General features: G+C 41.2%; 2 protein-coding genes across 6 annotated transcripts; one reads left to right on the top strand and one right to left on the bottom strand.

Moving 5' to 3' along the window:
• Positions 1–510: 510 nt before the first annotated feature.
• On the top strand, positions 511–4,975 carry LOC149921350 (gamma-tubulin complex component 4-like). Of its 4 annotated transcripts, XR_016477363.1 has the most exons (17): positions 511–790; positions 851–983; positions 1,038–1,186; positions 1,239–1,289; positions 1,352–1,425; positions 1,486–1,630; positions 1,686–1,836; positions 1,904–2,025; positions 2,090–2,246; positions 2,317–2,418; positions 3,104–3,212; positions 3,276–3,450; positions 3,509–3,643; positions 3,697–3,810; positions 4,197–4,284; positions 4,466–4,546; positions 4,644–4,724. XR_016477363.1 is itself a non-coding variant. In XM_090163738.1 (15 exons), exons 1-15 carry the CDS (start codon positions 716–718, stop codon positions 4,782–4,784), a joined length of 1,827 nt encoding a protein of 608 aa, XP_090019864.1. In that variant the 5' UTR covers positions 511–715; the 3' UTR covers positions 4,785–4,975. The 4 variants fall into 4 exon arrangements, 2 of the variants coding, with proteins under 2 accessions (XP_090019864.1, XP_090019863.1); XR_016477362.1 differs by having other exon boundaries at positions 4,197–4,546; XM_090163738.1 differs by lacking the exons at positions 4,197–4,284; positions 4,466–4,546 and having other exon boundaries at positions 1,044–1,186; positions 4,644–4,975.
• On the bottom strand, positions 4,783–6,129 carry LOC149921349 (HCLS1-associated protein X-1-like). Of its 2 annotated transcripts, none has more exons than XM_090163739.1 (7): positions 5,938–6,129; positions 5,764–5,879; positions 5,589–5,686; positions 5,456–5,513; positions 5,272–5,393; positions 5,061–5,214; positions 4,783–5,000 (listed from the first exon to the last, which is right to left on the bottom strand). In XM_090163739.1, exons 2-7 carry the CDS (start codon positions 5,858–5,860, stop codon positions 4,855–4,857), a joined length of 675 nt encoding a protein of 224 aa, XP_090019865.1. In that variant the 5' UTR covers positions 5,861–5,879; positions 5,938–6,129; the 3' UTR covers positions 4,783–4,854. The 2 variants fall into 2 exon arrangements, with proteins under 2 accessions (XP_090019865.1, XP_090019866.1); XM_090163740.1 differs by having other exon boundaries at positions 4,793–5,000; positions 5,589–5,703; positions 5,938–6,126.
• Positions 6,130–26,653: the final 20,524 nt, after the last annotated feature.

Raw genomic sequence — 26,653 nt, 5'->3', positions numbered from 1 at the left:
TAAGCGGAGTCGCTATACATAGAAATTGATATAAACCTTGGATTAGTAGGTCATCTCCCATTATTTGGAATTATTAAACTGGTCACCTTCTGTTTTTTGTTATTATTTCGAATTAATAAACTGGACACGGTGACCAGTGACCCCCCAGATTTTGAATGAATAAACTGGTCTGAGCAATTAATTAAATGGTCTTTGACCACCTGACCACCGTTATTTCCAAGGCTGCCGGGGGGCCCAACGGGTGGAATTGGAGAAACGCCATAAATAATCTCGACATATTCATTCTCCCTGAGTATAAATAAATACATTCTTGGTTTAATTAATTTAAGGGGATTACTACGCGTCGTGGACCCCACATTTAAGGATTTAAGGAAAATAAATCATTAAAGGTACTATCGAGGCCAGCCTAGCCAGGTTGCTTCTTAATGTTGGTCACGGTGTCTAAGGCTCTAGCCGACACCATATCGTGTGACTCTCAAAAAAAAAGTTGCTTCTTAATCCATGTTCCATGTCATTCGTTAATTACTAAATTTTTCAATTTTAATATTAATTTACTTACAATTTTCATAATATCTGAAGCGTTCTGTTATTGTACTAAACTATTACTTCCAGTGTAATTTTCTATTGGAGATCATTTCAAATTTATTGGACTGATAAGACTTTGTTAATCAAAATTAGGGACGATAATTTGGCGGGAAATTCATGTTTTATTGAAATGCTTCACGAGTTACTTTTTGCATTGTATGGATGCCCTGGAAATATTTTTACGCAAACCGATAATGGAATTAAGGTGCTGTACTTTTAGAACATGCAGCAGGTCGTTTTTAATCCATGTGTAATTTTTTTATAGATTGCTAAAGGAATTAAATCATTTTCTGTAGCAGAAGTAGCCATTCTTGAAAAACTCTGTATCCTGGGAACAGAGTTTCGTTTGTTCCAAAATTTCTTACACGAGCATGATGGCTTACGCACAAATTCTAAAGGTAGTTTTATTTTGCAAATAGGAAAAAATAAACTATTTAAAGTAAATTCTTTAGGAATCGTTTGCGGAATGTATTTGAAGGCGTTTTGCAGTGGATTAGACTCTGTTTTAGATCAGTATCGAAAAGATCTGATGCTTCTTGAAAAGAATGTGTTGGACGACCCTCATATTTCCCTATTTCAAATCCAACATGTTTTAGAAAAAGTATATTTTTTTACAATTTTTATCTTTCAAATTAATGGTAATTTTATTTCAGTATTTTCTGTTGTTTCCGGCTTTGAGTGGTCTTATAAATGATATCCAAAAGGTATGTTAACCTTAAAGGCTTAGCTCGTGGAGCTTCATTTGAACAACTGTTTGTGTACTTAGAATCATGGCTGTAAAATTCTGAGTTTGGTATGTTGTCAATCCGGAGTGCCAATAGTTAGCGAATCTTATAACAAGTAATATTCAAAATCAGTATTTTATAGATGTATTTTTATAATTATTTTAATTTCTTTTAGAATATTACAAACTTGTCATAAACCCTTCTTAAAGCAATTAATAGCTTGGATGATATATGGAAGATTATTAGATCCTTATGAAGAATTTTTCATTCAAAAAATAAAACAACGGGAGATATCTGATTTTGAAAAAGCTACAACTGAAGTACGTTTTGTATAAGCATGGAATAAATCAATTTACTTAATTATAGAATTTTTAGAAATTTTCGCAAGGCCACAATATGGGAGATTTTGAAATAAAACTGGATTTGCTTCCATCGTACATTTCGATTGAGGTTGCAACTAAAATATTGTTTGTCGGCTCCTCAGTATGTCTTTTTGGCAACAACCAGCAAGAGCTGAAGACTACAAGTACAAAATAATGTAATATTTTTATTTAAGGGAAAAAAAATTAAGTGGATTTTTTTTTGGTTTTGAGGTTCAATGTTTGCAGAGAAGGAAGACTTCTTTTCTAAAACTATCTACAACTTACAAGAAGGAGAATTTTCAGTGATTGATTTTAAAACTACCGTTGATGAAATTAGAATCAGTGCTGCTGAAGTGAGTAAGAACTTTAAGAAGTGCAACGATACCATATTTATCTAATAGTTTCTTGTATTTTAAGCATTTATGGAAAATTGTTGTACAAGAAGGGAATCTACTATCTCATCTTTATAGTCTCAAAGATTTTTATCTTTTGGGTCGCGGAGAACTTTTCCTTACCTTTATCAATTACGCTGGACATTTCCTAGATGTACCTCCTTCAGAAACTACAGAATGGGGTAATAATTTAAAATGTCTTATGATCTTAAGATTATTAAGCCTTAATTTTTAAATATTGTTTAAATTTAGAAGTTAATCGATCATTTCGGTTGGCTGCTAATGCAGTTTTGTCAGAGGATGATAATGTCTCGGAAAAATTCTCCCTCACTGTTAAAGTTAACAATGAGAATGGTAAAAAAATTCATAATTTTGGGAAGATTCACCAGGCTTACATGTACAGATATTTAACGAATTGAGGGCGCAATGGTGCCATCAATAAAGAAACAAACTTTAGCATCCCAGTGTAGAAGGCCATTATGTTGGTTTAGCCTCTCCACTTTTTTCTTGGAGGATGGCGCTTAGCTACCTAAAATAATGCTAATATTTAAGGGTGTGCGAGTCCTGTTTTTTAAAATTCGAGTCGAGTCTCGAGTCTTAGAAACTTGGACTCGCGAGTCCTCGAGTCCAAATATTAAGGACTCGAGTCCTAAAGAATTAGGTTTAAAGCTTTCGAGTCCAATACGAGTCCGGAATGTTTTTAACGAGTCCAATTCGAGTCCTAATTTTTATCGAGTTCAATTAGTCCTAAGTGATCGTGGCCAATTCGTCTTAAATTTATTTGCCGCTGTTTAAATAATCTTGCCCAATAATAATGGACTCGCCAAGTAATATTGGACTCGCCAGGTAATTTTCAAATTATCTATTTACTCGAGTCCGCTTCGAGTAATTAAGTACCCTTTTCGTGGGAATCGGGTACCCGTGCGAGTAATGAAATTACGTATTCCGAGTCAGAGTACTCGGACTCGGACTTGATAATGAGTACTCGCACACCACTACTAATATTTATAGTTCAAATTTAATTATTTCTTGCTTTTAGCTCAGGTTTTTCGAAAGGATTCTCCTGCAAGTGGCTGGTCTAGTGTTGGACTAAGTTTTGATGTAAAATGGCCACTCCATACCATATTAAATCCAGGCATTCTCGAAAAGTAATTTCACCAATTTTCTAACTGCGGTTGTAGTTAACCAACTAACGCAAACATTCTTTTTAGGTACAATAAAATTTTCCGTTTTCTACTTTCAATTCGACAAGTTCAGAAAGAGTTGCATCAGTGTTGGATGCTGAAAATGAAAGCTAAAGATGGAGTCCACTATACCCAAAATGGACTCTGGCAATTATTAACAAATACTACCTTTCTAATTGATAATCTCCAATACTATTTGCAAGTTCGTATGCCTTTCACAATTTACTTAACTGAAGAAATTAACATAAAAATAACATTAGAACGATGTCTTGGAGAGTCAGTTTTCGCACCTAATTGACATTGTGAAAACCAAAAAGGATTTCGAAGTCATTATTCACGCCCATGAAACATTCCTTACATCTGTCATGTCACTATCATTCTTAACATGGATTCCGGTAGGAATTTTTTTGTTCCATTTTACATCCATAATTAGAACATTTTTATTCAGGTTTATCGGTCACTAGTTGACATTATGACATTTTGTCGTCAACTTTGCAAACATATTTGGGCCCAGCACGATGGAAAAGATCAAGAAACACGAAGTGTGGATGATTTTTCGAAGGTAATGCGACATTTTTTGTAAAAATATTCATAGAGCATAGTTGTGATGATAGACAAATATAATCTCTCAAAATTATGATTTCTTTATTAAGATAAGGTAGGCTGTGGGGGAATTTTATCTTTGAAATAATCAAACGCATGACTTGATAAAATCAGATGAAAAATATTGTCATTTTGAAAGGGGTCTATGAAATTTTAATTAATAAATGGGGATTTAAATAGCATTTTCCATTTGAATACTCTCCAGCGCTCCGATAAACATTTCATGTCCCATTTGTATGCTCAAATCAGCTACAATTAATTTTGAACATTCTTGGGTGCTGCCAGATTACTCGCAGGTTATAACAACCACGGTTTTCTCATTGCAAATATTTTTTAATGTCCCAGGGAATAAAGCTATCATCATCTAGCCTAATACTCAAGGCACAGGTTATAAATAATGCATAGGAGGGTGGTAGCAAGCCCTTCATTCCAGGTGAGCCAACAGCTACCTACACTCACTATTAACTTTAACCTCAACAAGTTTTTATGGAAGGGGAGGCCAAGATCCTCTAAGCAAATAGTGCATGCATTTTATTTTAAAATAAAAATAAGTGTAATCAAAATTACCAATGCAATAATCGGGATTAGGGAAACTCTAATTTTGGCAGCTTAAGTGTCTTTTTAGAGCATCCGTTGGGGCAAGATCAGGGTGCTTGAGCAGACAAATGGAAAATACATTTAATTGTTTAAATTATGTAAGGAAAGATTATTAGTCTATACTAATCAATCAAAAACTTAAAAACATTTAATTAGTTGAGTAAAGCATATTGATTATTGTTATATCTTATCTAGGAAATTAGACGTCTAACAACAGTACTCTTTAAAAATCTCTCGGTTGCTCACAGCAGTCAATGTCACGTGAATTTGGGCATGCTACTTTTAAAACTAGATTTCAATAAATATTTTGGCGTAATTGGTCATTTGGGAATATAATACTTTAATAAATATTATTTAAAAATCTAAAATGTATATCATTAACATAAGACTCGAATTTGAAATTTTTTTAATCTATTGATTTAGGAAATTTAAACCAATTTTTAAACAAACCAAAAAAAGAATTTGATCCATTAATTTCCGCATTGTTTTTAAACATTGGAATTATTGGTGTAAAATTTCCATCAAATCGTTTTTGGAAATCAGACATCGAATCTGTTACAAATAAAGATTTTCATTAATTTTAAACTATTTCCTACATGTTTTAACACTAACTTTCTTCAATGTTGATGTAGTTGTCAATTTTTTCTTTAAATCCATCTTTATCATGCAAAATCTTAGTTTCGATAGACTGGTCGCCCAAAATCTTCTTTACTGTAGTTTCAACTTTTCCTGAACTATCTTTAACCATTCTGTGTTCCTCTAGTTTCTATGTTATAACAATAATTAAGAACACTGCGTAATCAACTTTTAAAGGAATAATTACCCCATCAGCAGTTCTCACAGTACGAACTGTCACACTCTTAAAGAAACTTCGTGTAGATGGGGTCAAGTGTGGAGATTCATTAAAATTTAAAATTCCCAAATCTTTAACTTTGTCATCAATATCTAGATAAAACAAATTTATCAGTTAAAATATTGATGAGTTATGTTGACTATAATTTTTTTACCACTGTCCATTTGCAATTCTGGATGTTCTTTTAGAGGCATGTTCCAAAATCGCTCGAACTATGAAATAGGCTAATTTTTGATTTCTTATCAACCAATGTTTAGTGGCATGTTAAAATATAACTTTATTCGTACATTAGGAATAACTTTCCCATTTTCTGGTATTTTTAACATTTCATCTCTTGTATTTTCTTGAATTACTGGTTCAAAAAGTGAGTCTTTCATAAAAGCTCCTAAAATATTGAAAACACTTGGTTGACAATTTAGTGTGAGGATCAGGAAAGTACATATTATTTCCATAATTACGTACCAAGATCTAAGAAACCAAAAGATTTTTGGAATTCCTTAAATATGTCTTGAATATCACTAGTCATATCTGACAACATGTCATCGTCTTCCATTTTCATCAAACTGCGATTGCATCATCTAAAAAATTCAATAAGGTAGAATAAATAGAGATCCAAATCCGCCTTCTACGACCTACCGTTGCGCGGGACAGTTTAGGATAAGTGTCTAGGGGTATGCTCAAGGTTAGTAAATTTTAGGCTATAAAAGGTTGCCTCGATGCGCTGTGGTTGCTAAGGTTGGTAACTTCGTTGCTAACGAACATCGTGATGTCACGGAGATGAGATCCTATTGAAAATCAATGGGATCTCATCTGGGTGACGTCAGCAACAGACGAATTTTGGAGGAAATCCAAAAATTCTTTCAAACCATTTCTCGATCGAGACCCCGTTGGGGTGTGCTTACTAGTTTTTTTTTTTTTGAGAGTGATGTCGGCTAAAAGCCTTTGACACCAACACTACAAATAAAGAGGACAAACAGTCAAGACAACAAAAAACTCAAAACCGCTGCAGGGCACGCAAGAACCCCGACAACAGTCGAAAATACCCCGGCTGCGAACAGCCGGCCGGAAGAGCAGAAAAAGACAACAACGAGGGCAGAGTACCGCCAAAAGAGGCCGGTAAACCAACCCCCACCAAAGCGTGAAAAAACGCCGTCCGGGCCACCGCCGAACTGGGGCAAAATAAGACAAAGTGAGCCAAATCGCCTACAATCCGACATAACGGGCAAAGGGGAGAAGAACGCAAGCCAAAGCGATGTAACACCGCCGGTACTGGGAAACGATCAACCCGAGCCAAGGACAGCAGCCGTTCTTGGGACCGGGACAAATGACAGTCCCAGACCAAAGGGCGGGCCGGAAAAGCCTGCGAAGAGAAGAGAAAACGGCCGGACAGGGCAGTTTCCCAGTCACGCCGCCAAAGCCTGTTGAGCGCGGAAGAGCACCGACGCCGAATAGTCAGAGTATCCGGGGGCGGGACATAGAAAGGAACCACTGCTGTAGAGCAAGGGCATCCACCTGCTCATTGGGAACAATACCCACATGTGAGGGTGTCCACAATAGACGAAAACGAGCAGTAGGAGAAGAGAGTAACGTCCCACACAAGGTCTGGACCAACGGATCCAGAGACGAGCCGTCCGCTAAAACATATAAGGCGGAGAGAGAATCCGAACACAAAATCGTGGAAGAAATATCATGGGCGAGAAGCCAAGTTACCGCCTCACAGAGGGCACATAACTCGATGCGAGAAATAGCCAAATTGGAAGGACGCCGAAAACTCCGGCGAACCCCCAGACTTGGAATGACAAAGGCGAACCCGCCAAAAGGAGAAGACGGTACAAGCGAACCATCAGTAAAAACAAGACACCACTCGGAAGAAAGGGAATCAAGGTGACAGTAAAAAGCCGAAGCCAAAGAGTGAGCGGCATAATCGGATTTCGACCCAGGCAACCACCGAACAACCAGAATAAATGGAGACGGGGTAGCCACCGGCCAAGAGGGGCTGAGAGGCTGCGGGACGACACTATCAAACAAGTCAACCAAATCCCAGCTCTGCGCCAGATGAGTGACAGTACTCCGAAGAGAAAGGTAAGACAGATCTTGGCCACGAAACCAACCGTGAGCCAGATGGGAAGGCGAAGCCCGAAGACAATATAAAGCGTATTGCAAACACAGAGAGTCTCTGCGAAGAGATAAAGGAGGGACAAACGACTCGATTTCCAGAGACGAGATCGCCGTCGACCGAGGGGCACCCAAGATCAGGCGCAGCGCGGCATTTTAGATCACATCCAAACGCCGGAGAAAAAAAGCGCCGCCGTGCGGTAAGCCACCGCCGCATAGTCCAAGAGACTGCGAAGCAAAGCAGAATAAAATAGGCCCAAGGTAACCTGATCCGGACCCCAATGGGAACCCACAATAGTACGAAGAAGAGACAAACGCTGCAAACAGCGAACACGCAAATCGTCAATATAAGGACGCCATGTGAGGCGACTATCAAAGATGACACCCAAATAACGACACGTAGGCCGGAAAGGAAGGGCAGCACCCGAAATGCACAAAGGGCCCGCCTCAGAGAGATCACGCTTCCTCGAGAAGCACAGACAGATACATTTATCTGGCGACAGAGAAAATCCAAAGGCATGTAAATACGAAACCGCACAATTCAGAGCTTCCTGCATGTGACGCCGCGACAGCGACAAGGAAAATCCAGTCAGAAACAAAACGATATCATCCGCATAGATGGCAAGACGAGTACCATCAGGAAGAGCCGCCGGAAGATCGTCCAGGAGCAAACTAAAAATAAGAAGGCTAAGGACCGCCCCCTGAGGAACCCCACGAGAGACGGAATAGGCCGGGACCCTAGACGACCGATCAGACAAATAAGAAACGAAAAACCGAAGGTAGTGTTCGGAGAGATCCAACGACGAAAGCTTAAGCAAAAGAAGAGAATGCCGAACACTACCAAAGGCATCCTTGATATCCAGAAAGACGGCCTGACAAGCACCCTTAAGGGAGACAGCGTGACGAGCAGTATGAAAAAGATACATAACATTATCCATACCCCGGCGACCACGCCTGAAACCAGACTGATACGGCGTACGTTTATCATGAGCCTCTAAATACCAATCAAGACGAGCCTTAATAAGGTGTTCAAAGAGTTTGCCCAAGACCGATAGTAAGATAATCGGACGATAGGAAGACGGCAGGCTGGGATCCTTTCCCGGTTTAAGGAACGCTAGCACCACCCCCGATTTCCAACGAGAAGGCATATAGGCCTTACTCCAGCACAAGTTAAAAAAAGAAAGCAGGGCATCGTGTGCCTGCACGGGGAGGTTCCGAAGCAGCAACGACATTATCATATCCTCCCCCAAGGCCGTATTCTTCAGACGGCTAAGGGCAGCAGAAAGCTCCGAGGGGCTAAACAAACGTTCCGGGGGAGCACCCTCCGCAACCACAGGAGCCGGGCGAGGATCCACCGCCGAAGCAGTCTGAGAATAATGAGTAGCGAGAGTGGCCGCAGCCGAAGCCGCGGAGCTAACCCGGACACCATCATGGAGAAGGGGAGGGAGAGAAGGCCGAGACGCGGAGGCCCCCTTAAACCAACGAACCCTACTCCAAAGGACGGGAAGAGGGGAGGTACTGGAGATAGAAGAACAAAACGTACGCCAACTTCGACGCCGAGCCTCACGAACAAGGCACTTGGCGGAAGCCGTCAAGCGGCGAGCCAAAACGAAATCAGCGTCCCGGCGAGAGCGGAAGGCGCGCCGTCGAGCAGCCACAGCCAAGCGAAGGGCCCGCTTACACGTCGTCGACCACCAAGGAGGAGGACGAGGACGGCCAGACGGAGAAACACCCCCGCAACGAGGAATGGCTTGTTCCGCAATCCCAATCAGAGTACAAGTAAACCAATGAACCGCCTGTTCAGGCGGCAAAGTCAAAATCTGGGACCAGTCAACTGCGTGGAGGAGCGAACGATACGTGACCCAGTCCGCCCGGGTAAAGTCCCAACGCAAAGGCGTGGACAGCGGGAGAGCATCAACCTCGCCGAAAGCAGCACAGATAGGAAGATGGTCACTCCCCGAAGCGGGCAAGAGCGACCAAGACGAACGCGGGGCAAGATCACTACTGACAAACGTTAAATCAATGGCCGAATCTCGTTGACCATGGTAGCCAAGACGCGTCGAAGACCCGTCATTAAGGAGCACCATAGTATCCTGAGAAAAATACCAATCAATCAAAAGTTGACCCACCAAATCATCCTGAGAATCACCCCAGAAAGAGTTATGGGCGTTAAAGTCGCCAAAAACACAGTAAGTATCCGTCAAAAGAGGAGTCAGCGCCGCATAATCGGCGGCCGGAGCAGCAACCTGGGGATTATAGATATTGACGAAGGTACACCAACCAAACGAAAAGTGGACCCGAACTGCGACCACCTCCAAAGACTGAAGGACGGGGCAGGCCAAGCGATACTGGGGGAAAGAAGAGTTCACCAGTAGCGCCACACCACCATGGCTCCGCTGCGGACGATCCTGTCGATAAACGTGATAGACACCAAAGCTCAAGTTCGAGCAAGATGCACTGTGGAGACAAGTCTCTTGGAGACCCACCACAGTAGGCAAAGCTTCCAGGACAAGATTAGCCAATGCCCTAAAATGCGTCCCAACACCCGCCACATTCCACTGCAACAAAGAGAGAGAAGAGCGGACCATTATTAAGCATAAAGACCGTCGGCCGACCCACCAGGGGGAGAACCAATCGGAAACAGAACCGCATTTAGTTCTTTCCAAAGAAGCGTCCCCCACGGAGAGGGGCGCAAATGCTTATCAGCACAGGCAGCAACGTGCGAAGAATGCCAAGAACGATCAGCCGAAGAGGCGGTCCCCGCGAGAACAGCCCCAAAAAAGACAATAAGAGACGACATAAAAGCTGGAGGAATAGAGGCAGCTCCCGAAGAAGCCTCTGGAGAAACCTGTGCAGGGACCGAAGAAATAGAAGAAGGCACAAAGGGTTCAGAGGCGGGCGGAAGAACCGGAAATTCAGTAGCAGTGAGTGACGCAGCCGGCGGCCGGGACGAGGCCACCGAGGCATACGATGCAAGAGCCCGGGCCTCCGGGAACGAGACCCGGCGCTCAGACTGTATACGTTTGATGTCCATTTCTCGCAGAAAAACGGGACAGGAACGGGAGGTGCCGGAGTGACCACCATTACAGTGGACACAACGTAAGGGAGCCGTGCACTCAGCCAACTCATGCGAGCCCCCTCAGCGGGAGCAACGACAATGGCGCACGGAGTGGCCATAACGGAGACACTGGCGACATTGCAACGGGCGTTCCTCAAAAGGGAGAACCGCAAAACGCTGACTAAAAAGATAGACATAGTCGGGAATAAGCGGAGCTGAAGAAAATCCCAAAAGGACAAGCGTACTAGAAACACCAAGGCGGCGGATTTCCGGAGCGGAGCCGTTTTCCGCAGTTCGCAATTCAGAGAGCAAGTCATCCTGGGAATAGGACAGCGGAACACCGATAATCTTACGCCGAAATAACCGAGGAGAATCCTCGGAAGACACGACAAAGGCAAGATCACCAACCGTAGATGGAAGCGTTAAAATGGCCTGACGCTGAGTGGCATCAAAAGGAAGAACAGAAACACGGCCACCAGGAAGGACACGAATATCGGAAACCTTACCCACTTTGGCCGTGAGGAATGCGGCGCAGATATCTTGCGGAGTAATATCAGCAGAACTGGAAGAGTGAACCGACAAAATTACCCTGGAAACGGGAGAAGGCTCATCAACCTCAATATCGTCAGAAGAAAGGACGTCCGCTAAGAGCGGAGAACGATGCGAAAAAACAGTAGAATGCTTCTTCTTCGGCGGAGACGAAGTAGACGACTTACGGACTTTACTCTTCCCCATTGTGCGGGAGATCCTCCCCCGCCGGGGCGAAAGAAAAAGTGAAGCCAAAAAACAAATAAAAAGAAGACAGGAACACAAAATAGAACAAAAAAGAAATTAATAAAACGTACGAACAGTTATCTTCTCGCACCGGCCGCGACTCGGCGCAAAGGGCAAGAGAATAAGAGCGGCCTAAACCAACAGAAACACAAGCTATCCTATAAGGGAACACGGGAGACAAAAACGCAACGAACTATACACTCGGGCGTCTCGCCCGAAAAAACCAATGCTTACTAGTTAGAGGTAAAGAGAATAGACGCAAGCTGAGCGCACGCGGAGCAAGCGCGTGCAGGGGGCCGTGGTTGAGTTAAAGAGTTAGGCCTAGGAAATGAACTTAATCAAATCGTGTTGGCGCCATCTATTGTGTTATTGGAAAACTAAAACTTACTATATTTTGCAAAAGTGTCTGCTTATAGAAACAGATGGCGCCAACACTCTTCGATAGAGTTGAAACTTAAGCCTAATTCTCCTACTCGAATAAAAAGCGTCCCGCAAATCCCAGATTGGTTTGGATCTCTATTTATTCTACCTCATTTAAAAAATTATTATCCGGGTTTTTAAAATCTAGGCAAGGATTTTTTTTTTTTTTTGAGAGTCACACGATATAGTGTCGGCTAGAGCCTTAGACACCAACACAACAAAGAAACGCCACAGACTATTTTAGCGGCACCAACGTTAGAAGCGCTGAAGGGATCGCAAGAATCCCGACAGCTGGGGCCATAGAAATCTCATAGGTAACTAGAATGCTGCCGCCTACGGCCGAGCTTGTCGCCAGTTCGTTTTGAACCTTCAGCCAATGAGATGCCGTAGAGTGGTTCCGCCAAGGAGGATAATAATCCTCCTTGGTTTCCGCTACTATAGCGGGAGATAGGTGACGTCATTCTCTCCGGTGACATTAAATTCTTGGCAGAACCGCTCTTTGAGCTCTGATTGGCTGAGATCTGGCTTCGTCTGCCACGGCGTTTGGGCCATTTGCCAGTTGCACGGCAGCATTCTAGTTACCTATGAGATTTCTATGGCTGGGGCCTTATGGACGCTTCAATAAAAGATACTCGGTTTCTACTCCCCTCTCCAAATTCATCTGGGAAGGAGCTATTTCCGGTCGGTCGGTTAAACGGTTAGAATGGCTAGCCAAAAAGTCATATTTAAGCCAAAATTAGACGCGTTTTTGCCCTCATGAAAATTTTGCGTCAGATAAGAAACGCGTCGGCTCACGTGTATAAGGAACATACTAATGTTAATTTTCGATAATATATTTTACGGTAAAATATATAATGTTACCAAAACTAAGTATAAGAAGATAATGTATTTCTGCTCTTATGGTATAAATAATTAAAATTATATGTAATATTTTTATAACACCGGGCAAGTTTAAAGCTTCTCATGGAGGCAGAGTTAATTCATTTCGTATAAAATTATATTTTGGCAAAAGATGAAAACTGATTCCTTTAGAACTAAACATATTACTTTTGCAGTACGGTATGCAACAAGTGTTTCCTTTTAACCAGGTAACTTTTTTGGCATGTTAAGGCTTAGCAAAAAACCGATGTTACGTTCGAGAAAGTTTCCAGCTTTGTAATATTTCAACAAGCACTATATAAATAATAACTTATGAGTCCTGGCTGTCGGAAATATTACTTCTTGGCAATTTCTGGGAAGATGTTTTATTTAAAGGGCAACGCAAGTGACCATGCAGGGAGGTAAATTATCTTATAGATAAAAAGAACGACTGCGCATGCGCTATCTGCCATAGCCTTTCCCTCTGTAAAAAAAGCAGAACCATATTTGCCGATTTTATTTTGTATAAATGCGCCTCTCGCGGTTTTTACGCAAAATCCATGCATTCTTTAGTCGCTAAAATGGCCGAGGAAAGTGAAGTCTCCGTACTTACCGACAAATCGGATGCTAAACTTCTACAAAATAAATGTAATAAAAAAAGATAAATATTCCGTCGGGGTATAATGATAGGGAAATTGTTAGGGGAGACGGGATATAGGAGTGTGTGTGGTGTTGAATTTTCTTAATCCAATGTGAGGCTAGCGGCAGAGATTGACCGCGTCCAAGGCCTAATGTTTCAACTTCCATTATTAAAAATATTCAATTCACAAATAATTTTATTCCAAAACATTGTTAAATCGAAAATATCAAAGTCCAACTCTCGGAAACTAACCCAGTTCTTTTCTCCATAATAAATAAATTAAGCTAGGCCTAAATTCCTGGGTTCGTTGACTGCGAGCTAACTCAGCGAAGAAAATCGAAAAATTCGGGAATGAGAGCGAAATTGCGCCACGTGGCTACACCAAGGAGAATAAGGCTTTCGCGCTGTATAAAATCATCCTTGGAAAACCTACTTACGGCTTGTTGAAGAAAACATAGTTCCCCCCCCTGCATGACCACTTGCGTTGCCCTTTAAGCGCCTATTCTATCTCTTTCGTTATCGTTAAAAATGGCTCGTTACTCGTTAAATTTTGCGAAAAACGTTAAAATTATCGAAAACTGAATTTTAGCAATTCTATCTCATAACGGTAACGAAAATCCGTTAAGCTTATTCGTTAAAGATAACGGGAGCTATTTTGGCTCGTAAACGGTTACGGCTGTGCTCCCATTGGACGAAAGTATTTGGTGGTTTATCAAAGGTTGAAGTTCACTAGGTTTATTTAAATTTTACATCATTTTTGTGTGAAAATATAGAATATAATGGCGGTACGTACGTGGTGTCTTTAGGATGGAGTTTTTAAGGCAATTATTTAAAAATGAAATTAACAATGAAATTGGAAATAGAGATTTAAGGAGACAAATAGTTATAAGAGATGCTAATAATGCATGGGACTTAAGTGAATATACGTTCAAAAAGCTGTTCAGACTTCCAAGAATTTAGGTTTTAGAACTTTGCCAAACTTTGGAAAATCGTCTTTCTGGCTCTCAGAGTACTGTTGTTCCAGTTGATAGCAAAGTATGCGAAACAGGGGTGGATTAACCCTTTCGGCGCCTTTAGGCACAAAATAATTTTCCGCCCCTGTGCATTGTCTAACGGGTTGGTCAGCTAAGTAGGGGCAACCCACGTACTTCAACCGTGGGGCTTTATCACTGTTTTGGCGCCCATAGAAAAATGGCACCCTAGGCACGTGCCTACTCGGCCTAATGGTTAATACGCCCCTGATACGAAAACATGTTTAATATTATAAAGAATTTATTAATTTATTATTATTACCTAACTAGATATTGATTGCATTACGCTTTTACGCTGTGGGTTGCTATCAGGTTCCTATTGGGCAGGATAACTTAAAAAGAATGGGCTATGAAACAAATAAACACACTTGGTGATAAATTTCAAATAATGTGAAAAAAGGCACCTTTGTAACACCATATTTCATTGGCTTATCAATCGGAATTACGTCATCACTCGTTACCAAAATGAATTCGGAAATAACGAGAAAAATTTAGGGGGCTTATTCTATCTTTTTCGTAAAATAAAGACTCGTAAAATATAACGAGTTTCTTTTAACGAGCGCTTAACGAATTTTCGTTAAAAACGTTTTCTATCTCGCGTTTCGTTAAGCTCTCGTTAAATTTTTCTCGTTATTTCCGAATTCGTTTTGGTAACGAGTGATGACGTAGTTCCGATTGATAAGCCAATGAAATGTGGTGTTACAAAGGAGCCTTTTTTCACATTATTTGAAATTTATCACCACTTGTGTTCATTTGTTTCATAGCCCATTATTTTTAAGTTCTCAAATATTTTAATTACATTATGGCGAAGTCACGAGGTGGTCGTGTAACAAGTTTACAACAAGAAATATTCTTAGAATATATGGAGAATCATCCAGAATTTTTAAATGGTAAATTTAGTGACTCTTTTACTAAAATGAAATCGGATAAAATGTGGGAAGAACTCTCTATGAGCTTGAATAACGATGGAACTGGTCCTATAAAAGATGTTGATAAATGGAAAAAGGTATTTTCATCATGAATTGATGGTACTAAGTTTTAAAAAATTTGTTTGATTGTTAATAAATTTGTACTATAGACATGGCAAGACTGGAGATCATCTACTAAAGCAAAAGCAGCGAGAATAAAAGTCAGCATTGGTGGAACTGGTGGAGGGAAAAAAACAAAAGAAATATTAACAGAATTAGAGAAGAGATTGCTTCAAATTATAGGACCAATAGTTGTTGAAGGAAACTCAGAGGTACCTTTGCCATGCGCTAATTTTCCAATTATAATTCAACAATATGCATTAGCGAAAGATATCAATTCCTATAGTAATGATCAACCTAGTAAGGAGTTAGGAATACCAAAACCTGTAAGTCCTTTAAAAATGTTAATTAATACCCATATTAAATAAAATCTTGGCACCTTTTAGGTGAACCAAAATCCAATAGTAACTACATTAGGAAACACAGACTACGAAATCATTGACAACTCTACAACTGAACCTGTGGACCACAAAATCATTGACAACTCTACAATTGAACCTGCAGACCACGATTACTTCTGGTTGGAAAATAAAACGCCAATAAAAGTTAGTACAACAAGTGAACTTAACGATGCAAAGTCAAATTCCACCAAAAAGAAAACATGGAGAGACCTCCAAAATACTTCTACAGAATCAGATATTGAAAGTAAAATATTGTATAAATTATAGTTTCAAATACGATTGTAATATGATAACCTATTTACCAAGGAATGCCACGGAAAAAGAAGAAAAATGATGGAGGAGATTTTGAGTTGGCTGCAAAGAACATGCTTACTATAGACCAGGAACGAAATAAAATCAAAATGGCAACTTGTACCGCAATAGAAAATCAAGCAAAGGCAACAGAACGTTTAGCAATAGCCGTTGAAAATATTCTAAAGGCAGAAGAGAAAAAGGCAAATGCACTTGAAGCGTTAGCAAAATCTCATGATATATTAGCAAAAGCTGAAAGTGATAAAGCAGTAGCGTCCAAACAGCAATCCATTGCTGCAACTGGCACTACTCATCTTGTTGCTTCTTTTTTGAAAGTAGTTCAACCCCTTTTGATTAATTTTTTTAAAAAAGAAAAATGATTTTTTAAAATATAATTCCAATATGATTTTAAGTACAAATATGTAAACATGTTTACTACAAACGTTCCTAAGAAATAAAAAGTTCCTACAGCGTTAATCAGTGTTAATCAAATAATGTTCAAATCCTTCTACGATTTTCAAACACCCTTAATAGACGAAGCCTAGTATGTCTTCCAGGAGCACCCCAATTATCATCTTCGAGTACAGGAATAAAACCTCCATCTTCAACTTCATCTTCATCAGAGGATGAACTATCTGACTCATCCGAAGAAGAATCAAGTTCTACATTTTTCATAATGCATAAATTATGAAGCGTAGCACATGCATTAATTATAAAACCAGCCGGCGTAGGATGATAATGTAAGACCCTGTGTCCATGCAATGCTCTAAATCTCTGTTTCAGGACACCATTCACTCTTTCCACTACACATCTGGTTTTGCTGTGAAGAGTATTAAATCTCATTTCTGGTGAATCAGCAGCAGGGTTAGTGAAAGGAACCATCATAAATGGTGAAATCGGGTAGCCGCTGTCACCTTGAGTTTTGAAAAATTGTTTTATTCTAGCACAAGCAGGTAATTATCAAGTTTACCATGTTACCTAAAAGCCACGCACTTGTTCCTTTGGTTATATATTCATTTTCCAAAAAAAGTTTCACGGGATCCATTTTAAAAATATGTGAATCGTGTGTGGAACCAGGAAACCTGGCATTGATTGCTAATATTCGTAGTTTACTATCACAAACCTAGAGAAAAGATAAGATATGATTACCATAGTGATCGTACGGGGTGACATTTGACTCGGGGTCGGGGACAGAAAAAACCCCGAAAAACCGGGTCGGGTCGGGGTTTTTTGGAATTTTCACTTTTAAGCGATTTCTAATTACAAAAATGACGATAGTAGTCGCATCACTTCAGCGGCCGACTACTTAGAAGTAAAAATAAATTCATCAGTGTATAACATTGTTTCATAAGTGTGGCACTTTCTATTCTTCACATGTAAAAAATTTACTGACAAAACAGACTTCATTACGGGCTTCGTCGCCGTTTTGCGTCCGCTTGCTAACGCGCCACACGTAGCCTTTGACAGCTACTCGCTAGGGGATATTTTCTTGATGACGTCACTTGGATACTAGCTCTCAGTAAAATATTTTCCAAAGTGACGATCTTATGGAACAATATTATAAACTTCTGGTAAGACCAAAAACGAAATCACGGCGAACGAGAGACGTGTCTGACGCGACCTTTGTACCTTCTAAGTTCTGACGAGAGATTAGGCTGCTGGCTTGCCCCCTCCTTCTCCGTTTTGGTTGTAGGCTAAGCGCTCGCTCGGCCGTTTATTAATTTTTTCTTGGATTTGGAAAACCCGACTTTAAAAAAAAACCCGACCCAAAAATTTAAAGTTCTAAAACCAAAATTCTTGGAAGTCTGAACAGCTTTTTAAACTTATATTCACTTAAGTCCCATGCATTATTAGCATCTCTTATAACTCTTTGTCTCCTTAAATCTCTATTTCCAATTTCATTGTTATTTTCATTTTCAAATAATTGCCTTAAAAACTCCAACCTAAAGATACCACGTACCGCCATTATATTCTATATTTTCACACAAAAATGATGTATTTAAAGAAACCACCAAATACTTTCGTCCAATGGGAGCACAGTCGTAACCGTTTACGAGCCAAAATAGCTCTCGTTATCTTTAACGAATAAGCCTAACGAATTTTCGTTACCGTTAAGAGATAGAATTGCTAAAAATCAGATTTCGATAAACTTAACGATTTTCGTAAAATTTAACGAGTAACGAGCCATTTTTAACGATAACGAAAGAGATAGAATAAGGCCCCTGGCGGAAGTATCCCGGACGGGAGCTACCTTCCGGAAGAGCGGAGAACGATAGGAGAGAGGTCAGGGTTAGGGGTGTGCAAAATATTTGGTACAACCAAATTATTTGGACCAAATACCAAATCAAATAACCGGTTTGCCAAATCAAATAGTGTTTAAAACTATTTGTCAAATATTTTATTTCTTGACCAAATAATTTGATATTTGAAAATAGCTATAAAAAGTATTTGGTAATATCAAATAGTTTGGTATTTGGTCAAATAGTTCCAAAATCAAATAATTTGGTGTCTTCAAATAGAATTTGATGATTTCAAATATTAGATAAATTAGTCAAATAATCAATTAACTGCTAGAAGTTGTCTGGGTTTTCCCGGCAAAAATTTTAAAGCTCGTGCGCTTTGGCCATTGGCTGAACAATGGAAATATGAAAGCGAAACTAAAACACAAAGCAAGAAGCATTATGAGCTGGACCATTGTAAAAGAACTTGGTTCTTTACTACTAGTTAGTCTATTGTTTTAGTTAGATTTATTATTATTTAAATTTATTTATGTTAAACCGGCATTAATAAATGCTTTTATTTAAATAGTTTGAGACTTAAGTTAATTAGAAAAGTTCAAGATTAAGACTTGAACAACTTACACTAATGGTAAGAAACAATTTAGAGGTTTTCCATTGGCTTAAATAAATATGTTACTAGCCAATAGTGTTAATAAAAAGGTTAAAATCTAACGTAGTCCACCTTTTTACTGGTTCGTGGGGAAACAAACCGTTAGTGAAGATTTTTGAATGGAATAAAGGTACAGTGGCATACTTATGAGTAATTATGTTACATATGCTATTATTTTTATGGTTTTTTATAATAAGTAAATGTAATAAAAGTCCCATTCTTCGTTGCCTTTGCTTAAATACTATCTCCCATCGAATTTCCCTAGATTTGGCTAATTTTCAGTCTAATTTCCATTTTCCCTTTTCACCGTTTTTGGGGGTCTAAATTTCCCTAGATATGTTTTTGTTTTATTCCTGCTAAGCTCCACTACGGAGCCGCTCTGTTACAAAAGAGTGTATTTTGATACGGCAATAAATAACCTATAACCATAGAAATCGGATAACAAAGTAGAACGATTTTTGAAATTTTATCGAGTGGTCCGATTAGAACTTTTAAAGAACCCTGCCTTTGGCCCATGCTTTTCGTTTGGCTGGCAACGACAGTTACGCCATCGGCGCCTCACTGGTGAACTAACACTCTATTTCGCCTAGGATTAAATGGCCGACTTTAGCTCGACGCTAACGCGGTTATTTTTGACATCTTTAAGGCGACATGTTTAATTAAAGTTGAAGAATGGCTCAAAATTGCGTAATTAAATCGTGTAAGTGTAAATCATAGATATAAGAAATGTATATAAAGGTCTAGATAAATTTCAGAGCGTCTAAGCCTAACATAAAATACGGAATTGACACCTACCAGACACCGAGGAGCGCGAGGTCTCTTAGCATTTTAGTACTAAGTGCTTGACCTTTCCGCAGGCCGTAGTCTTTAGACACCATCTGTTGGTGACTTTTAGTATAATTTTTAAGCAGGAGACAATGGCTCTCGCGACGATAGCACGAGCTTTCTTACCGATAGATAGCGCCTTATAAGTATAGTCTGCAGAAATTACGCGCTTCTGCTAGCTGTCACCTCCGTATTCACTCCCTTTGGTGTAAATACACAAAAGAAAACATATCTTTTCACCATATTTTCAAATCGCTAAGAACGCACTAGAAAACGCGTTTCTTTCAAATCATAGAAAGCTAGTTTTTTTAAATAAAAAATTAAGAATGGTTCAAAATTGTGTAATTAAATATTTTAATAGTAATTACTCAAACAAAAACATATCTTTTCACAGGTTACTGTTAAAAATTGTTGTTTTACGCGCAATGGTTATCCGGGAAACCGATGCACAGTAATGGTTTATCGCAAATATCTACGTTAGTATTGTATGTACGACTATAAACCTTGAGGCCCGGCTATTTCCTACAAATACGAGCAAGTTGTCAGTATTTAAAGCCCGGTGTACCGGTAAGAAAAAGAACCACACCACCGGAGGCCAATCATCAGAATGCCCTACGCCAGCGTCCACAAGCCCGGACAGGTGACAAAACCAGCATGAGTAGCAGAACCCCACTACAGATGGTCGCACCCTCGACGCAAGCCGCTCAACCCAGCAGAAGGTGCAGCAATGGGACGACCAGCCCGACACTTCGCACACAGCAGTGGGATAGAGAACGGATGCTCTAGCAACTCCGGCCGACACCCCTCCTACGAAGGCAGAGAGCCAAGCCCATTGGAAAGAGCGCCTAAAGGGGAACGGTGGGCACACGGCAGCCCGCATAATACGGCACAGCTGGCACCGGAGATCCCGGTGGGAGCCCAAAAGGCCGGGAGATGGGTCCGCCGTGCCCTCATACGGAGGCCCGCCGCCCCACAGCAGGCTACCCAATCCGCCGAGGCGGCCAGTTTGCCCGGCCCTTCTCCGTTAGCCCGGGCCGAAGCCCAGTATCCAGCCCACACCTGACCGAAGTCGGAGGTCGGAGATAGGACCATTTGGACGGAGCTAACATCTCCCAGTGCGCCACCGCCCTTACGGGTCACAAGAGCCGGACACAGACTCCCCGGTAAAGCCACCAGTTATTGCACACTCCGACCAATTGAGGGCCTACAAATACGAGCAATCGCGGTGTCGTATTCGCGGTTTTAACGTTGTACCCGAATCGCGTCTTACAATTTTGCGCCTTCGTTGACTTCAAACGCGTCCGCCGCTCTACATGTAACCGCGTTTAAAATTTACCACCCAGCTAACTCTTGTTATTTATGCAATAAATCGCTTGAAAAGGAAGCTATTGTGAAGGTTGTGCGAGATAAAATGATGGGAAAGTCGGAATAACGGGTCACTTCAATTTAAGTTCATATTGACCACAAGACCAGTATCAATGGTTTGAAAAGAAAACACGACACCGATGCAGAGGCGTAGCGAGGGGAGGGCAGGCGGAGCATCCGCCAAGGGCGCCGTATTGGAGTTTTTAAACAAAAATGATAACTGTAAAGCCTACACTACACTAAACTGATGAAAGTAGTACCTAGTCATAGTATATTAATTAAAATAACAAACGTTTATTAATTAAAACATTAAGAGTGAATACTGTACAAGAAGGAATGACAGAATATAATGTGCCTATAAACGCTGTTGAGCGGATATATATAGATTAGGTTAAAAAATAGTAAACAAGATTAGCATTAATTAAAAAAGAATATCTTATTTACATTTAACATTTTAACCTGTTAAAAATACGAAACGGGAAAAAGCCGATAACGTTTCTTATCTTCAACACACGCCCTCGATGGTAACGTAGGTTGAGTTTTTGACGAAGATGAATGAAGACTTCTGCGGACAGAGACTTGGTGAATATGTCCGCTAGTTGTTCTTCACTTGGGACATACATGACGTTGATGATGCCCTCTTCAACCAGTTCACGAACATAGTATTGACGAATACTAATATGTTTCGTTCGGCGATGAAACTCTGGATTTTTTATGAGTTTGATGGCTCCTGCGTTGTCGACTCTTAGTGTCGGGACATTCTCGTCTACGACCCCCAGGAATGACTGAACCCGTTCAATCCAGACGACATCCTTCACTGCTTCGGTGGCAGCTACCAGCTCGGCCTCCGTGGTTGATAGGGCAACGGATTGTTGCTTCCTGCTCGCCCAAATGACTGGAGTTGTACCAATTAGGCATACGACTCCAGACGTTGAACGTCTCGTCTTTTCGCAGCCAGCACAGTCAGCGTCGCTGTTAGGGTTTGTCGTCATGGAGTCGCCTGCCTTGAATAGGAGACCAAGTGTTGTGGTCCCTCTGAGATATCGAAAGATTCTTTTAACCCAGTTCCAGTCAGCGACTGTGGGATTGGCCATGGCTTGTGATGCTCGATTGACAGCGTATTCTATGTCAGGTCGTGTTCCTGTGACTGCGTATCTGAGACTTCCAATGGCTGAGGCGTACATGGTAGTTGACTCGAAACTCGGTCGTGTCTGAACTGCCGGTGGGAGTTTTTACTGGTTTGCAGTCTTGCATGTTGAACCTCTCAAAGACTTTTTCGACATAGGCGCTCTGGTGTAGAAATATGAATCAGTCTTTCAACATATCGATTTTCAGGCCAAGGTAGGTTGATGCTCTTCCTGTGAGGATTTCGAATTCGTCACTGAAATTTAGGAGGAACTCGTCTACCGCTTTGATTGTACTTCCAGCGATCAGACCATCATCAACGTAGAGGATAAGGACCAAGACAAGTTGGCAAGCCAAAATATACCTCTCCTCGGAAGAATTGTCCCTAGTGGTATTAATTTCTCGAGATAACCCTTAAAGATATATCTCCGCAATTTAGAGTTATTTGTTAAAAATATTAACCCATTTCTATCCCGCCCGGTATAAAATTTTAATTATAATTAAAATAATTGAGACGAAACGACCAATTTTAATTTATTCAGAATATCATAAGTTAAGTAGTTACAACAGTAAGTTAGACGTACTATAACAATGCACAATTGAATTAAACCCTTTTACAGAACAAGTTTATCAGTTAAATATAATACGAAGCAAATTTTAATGAAATATCTACAGAGGCTTTTTGGAATTACTCGCTTACGAAATACTTGCCGCATCTTTAACGCTCATTTTATTTCAACACTCGCCCTTGATGAAGATACCGTAGATATCTGGTAGTGGACGACTCGTTCACTTCCTGTTGACGTTGTGACGCATACCACATGAAAAAGACCAATGCCGTCCAATTTCCAATATCATATAATGACTCGCACACCCAAGAAATCATTGACTGCGTTAGAAATCGTAGATATCCAAATATCCACACCAAATGTATTTACAAGAAGCAAAAACCTTACCATCAACAAAGCACAGAGAGCCACTTGACTAACCGCCAGCTTTTAAAGCAATTAACGTTAAATTATCTCCTTTGAATTAACAGAACTATATATAGGTCGTTAAGAAAGTGGACCACCCACAGGGTCTACCCTTTAACCCTCTAATCTCGGCTGACTGCGCTAAAACAAGATTTAACCTTTAAAAAATACCAGATTAGGCCTTCATAAATTCATTAATAAAAAAAGACTTTATTACCTATTATGCTTACGATGCCTGTCTTAATTTCAGTGAATCTAAGCAGCTATCGGTGGTTCTGTGGTAGAGCGCTCGACTGCCAAGCCGAATGGTCTGGGTTCGAAACCTGGGTGGCGCATTTGTTTTTAATCAATAGAGAAACGCTAAATTAGAATTTCTTCGATGCAATAATTTCAATTTCAATTCTATTTCAATTAAACCAAAATTTCGTACTCTATTAAATACGCTTCCGATAAAGCTGAAGGTCTAATTTTCAATAAGGCGTAACAAGTGTCGGTGGTTCTGTGGTAGAACGTCCGCCTGTCAATCAGGAGGTCTCGGGTTCAAATCCCGCCCGATGCGATCGCAAATTGATACTAAGACGAATACCGTGTACAACTGGTGGAAACCCTGCCATTGGACGTTGAGAGGTAGCATTACACTCAGCACTCGGTCCGTCCCAAAGTCATTAAGAAGAAGTTGGAGAGAAAACGCCCATATAAACACAACAGACTCAACATGCACAACCATCAGAACACAAACACAACAAATTCAACACTCACAACCTACGCATAAACATTACAAAAACGTAATACACCAAACCGTCACGACGGTGAGCGAAAAAACACCATCCAAACCAAACCGCATCCGTTAACGCTCACCGTCACACGGTGGTTTTGCCAACCCTTTGAGAAACTGCATACGCAGTGATTACACTTTGCGCCGAAAATGCGAACGTGTTCGCAGTCCTGACAGACAGACCCACCCACAGACCCACCCACAGACAGACACGGTCGTTGTATAACCCCTCCTAGGGGACTTTGTCCCCTCGGAGAGGTAAAAACGTCGTTGGTTGACAGGATATTTAAGCATCGATCTCCATCAGCGCTTTTGAATCCATGGTTACGTAGGAACTTGTCGATTCGCTCATTCCAGCATCGTTGAGATTGCTCGAGGCCGTAAAGACTTTTCCGTAACTTCCAGACTCGTCCGCTACCGTCGTCGGAACCTTCGGGTTGGCGCAGGTAGATTTCTTCGAATAGTTTTCCCATGAAGAAATGCGGTCTTTACGTCAAATTGTCTGTGAGAAAGATTTTTCTTGGCGACCAGACTGAGAAAAAATCGTAACGTCTCGAAGTGAGCAACTGGTGCGGAAGTCTCGTCGTAGTCGATACCTTCTCGTTGCGTGTAGCCTTTTGCTACGAGCCGGGCTTTATATTTGATGACAGTACCATCTTCATCAGTCTGCGTACGAAAAATCCAACGATTTCCAACGATTTTCCGACCAGGCGGAGGATCGACCATCTCGTAGACATCGTGTTTCTTCATTGCTAAAAGCTCATCTGACATTGCCTTCTGCCATTCTATGGATTCGCTGCTTGAACGTGCTTCTCTTGCAGTCTGTGGTAAAGTATCACAGATCAGGAAAGTTTTATTTCCTGGATGACAGGTATGGCATAGCTGAACTCTCTTGAGGGTTGAACGATCTCCGAGTACCGGACCACTCTTCTCAGAGCGGTTGTCTGACATTTCGTCAGAGACTGTTGCCTCATTGTGTCCGGTAGCCAAGTCTTCCGACGCTTCGACGGATTTGGTTGTCTCGTCGTTTGAGTAGTCGGCAGCTCTGGTTGGCATGCCCGATGGGACATTAGTGGCTCAGGTTGGTCCATCTTTTGATGAGTTGGTGGCTCTGGTAGGCTGGTTTTCACAAACGAAATCGTCGGTCAATTGCTCACCCTGGCTGGAGAACTCCCCAGAGACAGGAATCCAGGAATCAGGATCGCACTTCTCGGGATTGAATTTGACATCTCGAGATCTTAGTACATGGTCCAGCTCTGGAACATAAACTCGATATCCGTCTGCATTGTCTTCATAGCCAACCAGGAAACCTTTATACGCCTTCCGAGACAGCTTCTTCCGCTTCTCTTTTGGTATGTGGATAAAGCACTCAGTACCAAAGACACGCAGATGCTGGATCGATGGGTTTGTCTTTCCTGTCCACAATTCGAAAAGCGTCTTCCCAGCAATGCATGTAGGTGCTGTTCGGTTCATGATATAGACGGCCGTGTTCACTGCTTCAGCCCAGAGTTTCGGTGGTAAGTCATAGAGACAACTTCATAGAGACCGCAAGAATTTGCTGTGACCTTGAACTCCAGATTCTTGTTCCTTTTCATTGCGCTTTATAGCGAGAAAACATTACAGGCAAAGTCACGGATGTGCCATACATTGTGGACTACCTCTTGATAGAGTTTCTTTCCGATCCGGAACTGAACCCTTACGTCTCCTTCACCATCCGCTGTCATCTGCGTCTTGTTTCCAATCTGAAGAGTCGCTGGAGTAGCGAACTTGCGGAAATTTAGGAACTTTGAGGCGTCTTTCGTGATATGCTGTGTAGCACCCGAGTCAAAGTACCATGCTGCTTCAGATGATGAGCAAGCAACGAGACCGTTTGCTGCAATCAGACCCCCAATGCTGGTGCGATTGCTTTCGTCAACGCTCGGTCTTTCGATGAGTTTTTCTTTGTCCTCGACAGTCTTCTGCTATGTGACCAAACTTTCGGCACTCGGTGCATTTTGGCTTACGTCTCATGCCTTTCGTCTCGTTTGATGAGTGACCGTGATGACTTCCGGCATTGCGTTTCGCCATCAGACCAGAGGAATCTCTGAAAGCGTCACCTTCTCGAGTTGCACGGCCAATCAATAAACGTTCCAACTCTCCGACCGTCGTTTTTTTGTTGGCAGCGTGTCCCAGAGCATACCGAATTCTCGATACTCATCCTGAGGTAGAGACTCGAAGATGCAGGCAATGAGGATGCAGTCGTCGAATGTAACGTTCTTCTCTGTCTGTGCCGTTGACAAGATGTCTGTCCAGAGAGAACACATCTGGGCAATGTGGGTTGGACGGCTTCTGCTCGAAAATTTCAAGTAGTTTGTCCCACATCTCCTTTGGTACCTCGCAATTGGTGTATCATGTTTTGGACCTTCTTGGACAAGGCTGACCAGATGATACCCTGGACTGTACTGAATGTATTTTTTCTTGTTTAAGGTGTATTCACCAGTCAATATCTCGAAAACGTCTCGTACGGTGAGGATGCCGACAATTTGTCGTTTCCAACTCCTCCAATTCTCCGGACCAGACAGCTTTTCAACGTCTTGGTGAAGTAGACTATCCATGGTTGCTGTCGGGAACTGTTGATCAGGATACGGGTTACTGTGATGGTAACTGGGACCAGGATACCGGATTCAGCAGGCAGTAGACTTGTTCATCAGTGTTGCTGTGGCGCAGTGGGAGCGTGCTGGGCCCATAACCTATAGGAGTTTTTAAACAGCGATGATAACTGCAAAGCCTACACTACACTAAAC

The sequence above is a fragment of the Leiobunum rupestre genome, chromosome 11, assembly GCF_980474605.1.
Source record: "Leiobunum rupestre chromosome 11, qqLeiRupe1.1.hap1, whole genome shotgun sequence".
Taxonomy (NCBI): Eukaryota; Metazoa; Arthropoda; class Arachnida; order Opiliones; family Sclerosomatidae; genus Leiobunum; species Leiobunum rupestre.
The sequence above is the reverse complement of the archived record's forward strand: the minus strand, read 5'-3'. Positions and strand labels throughout refer to the sequence as shown.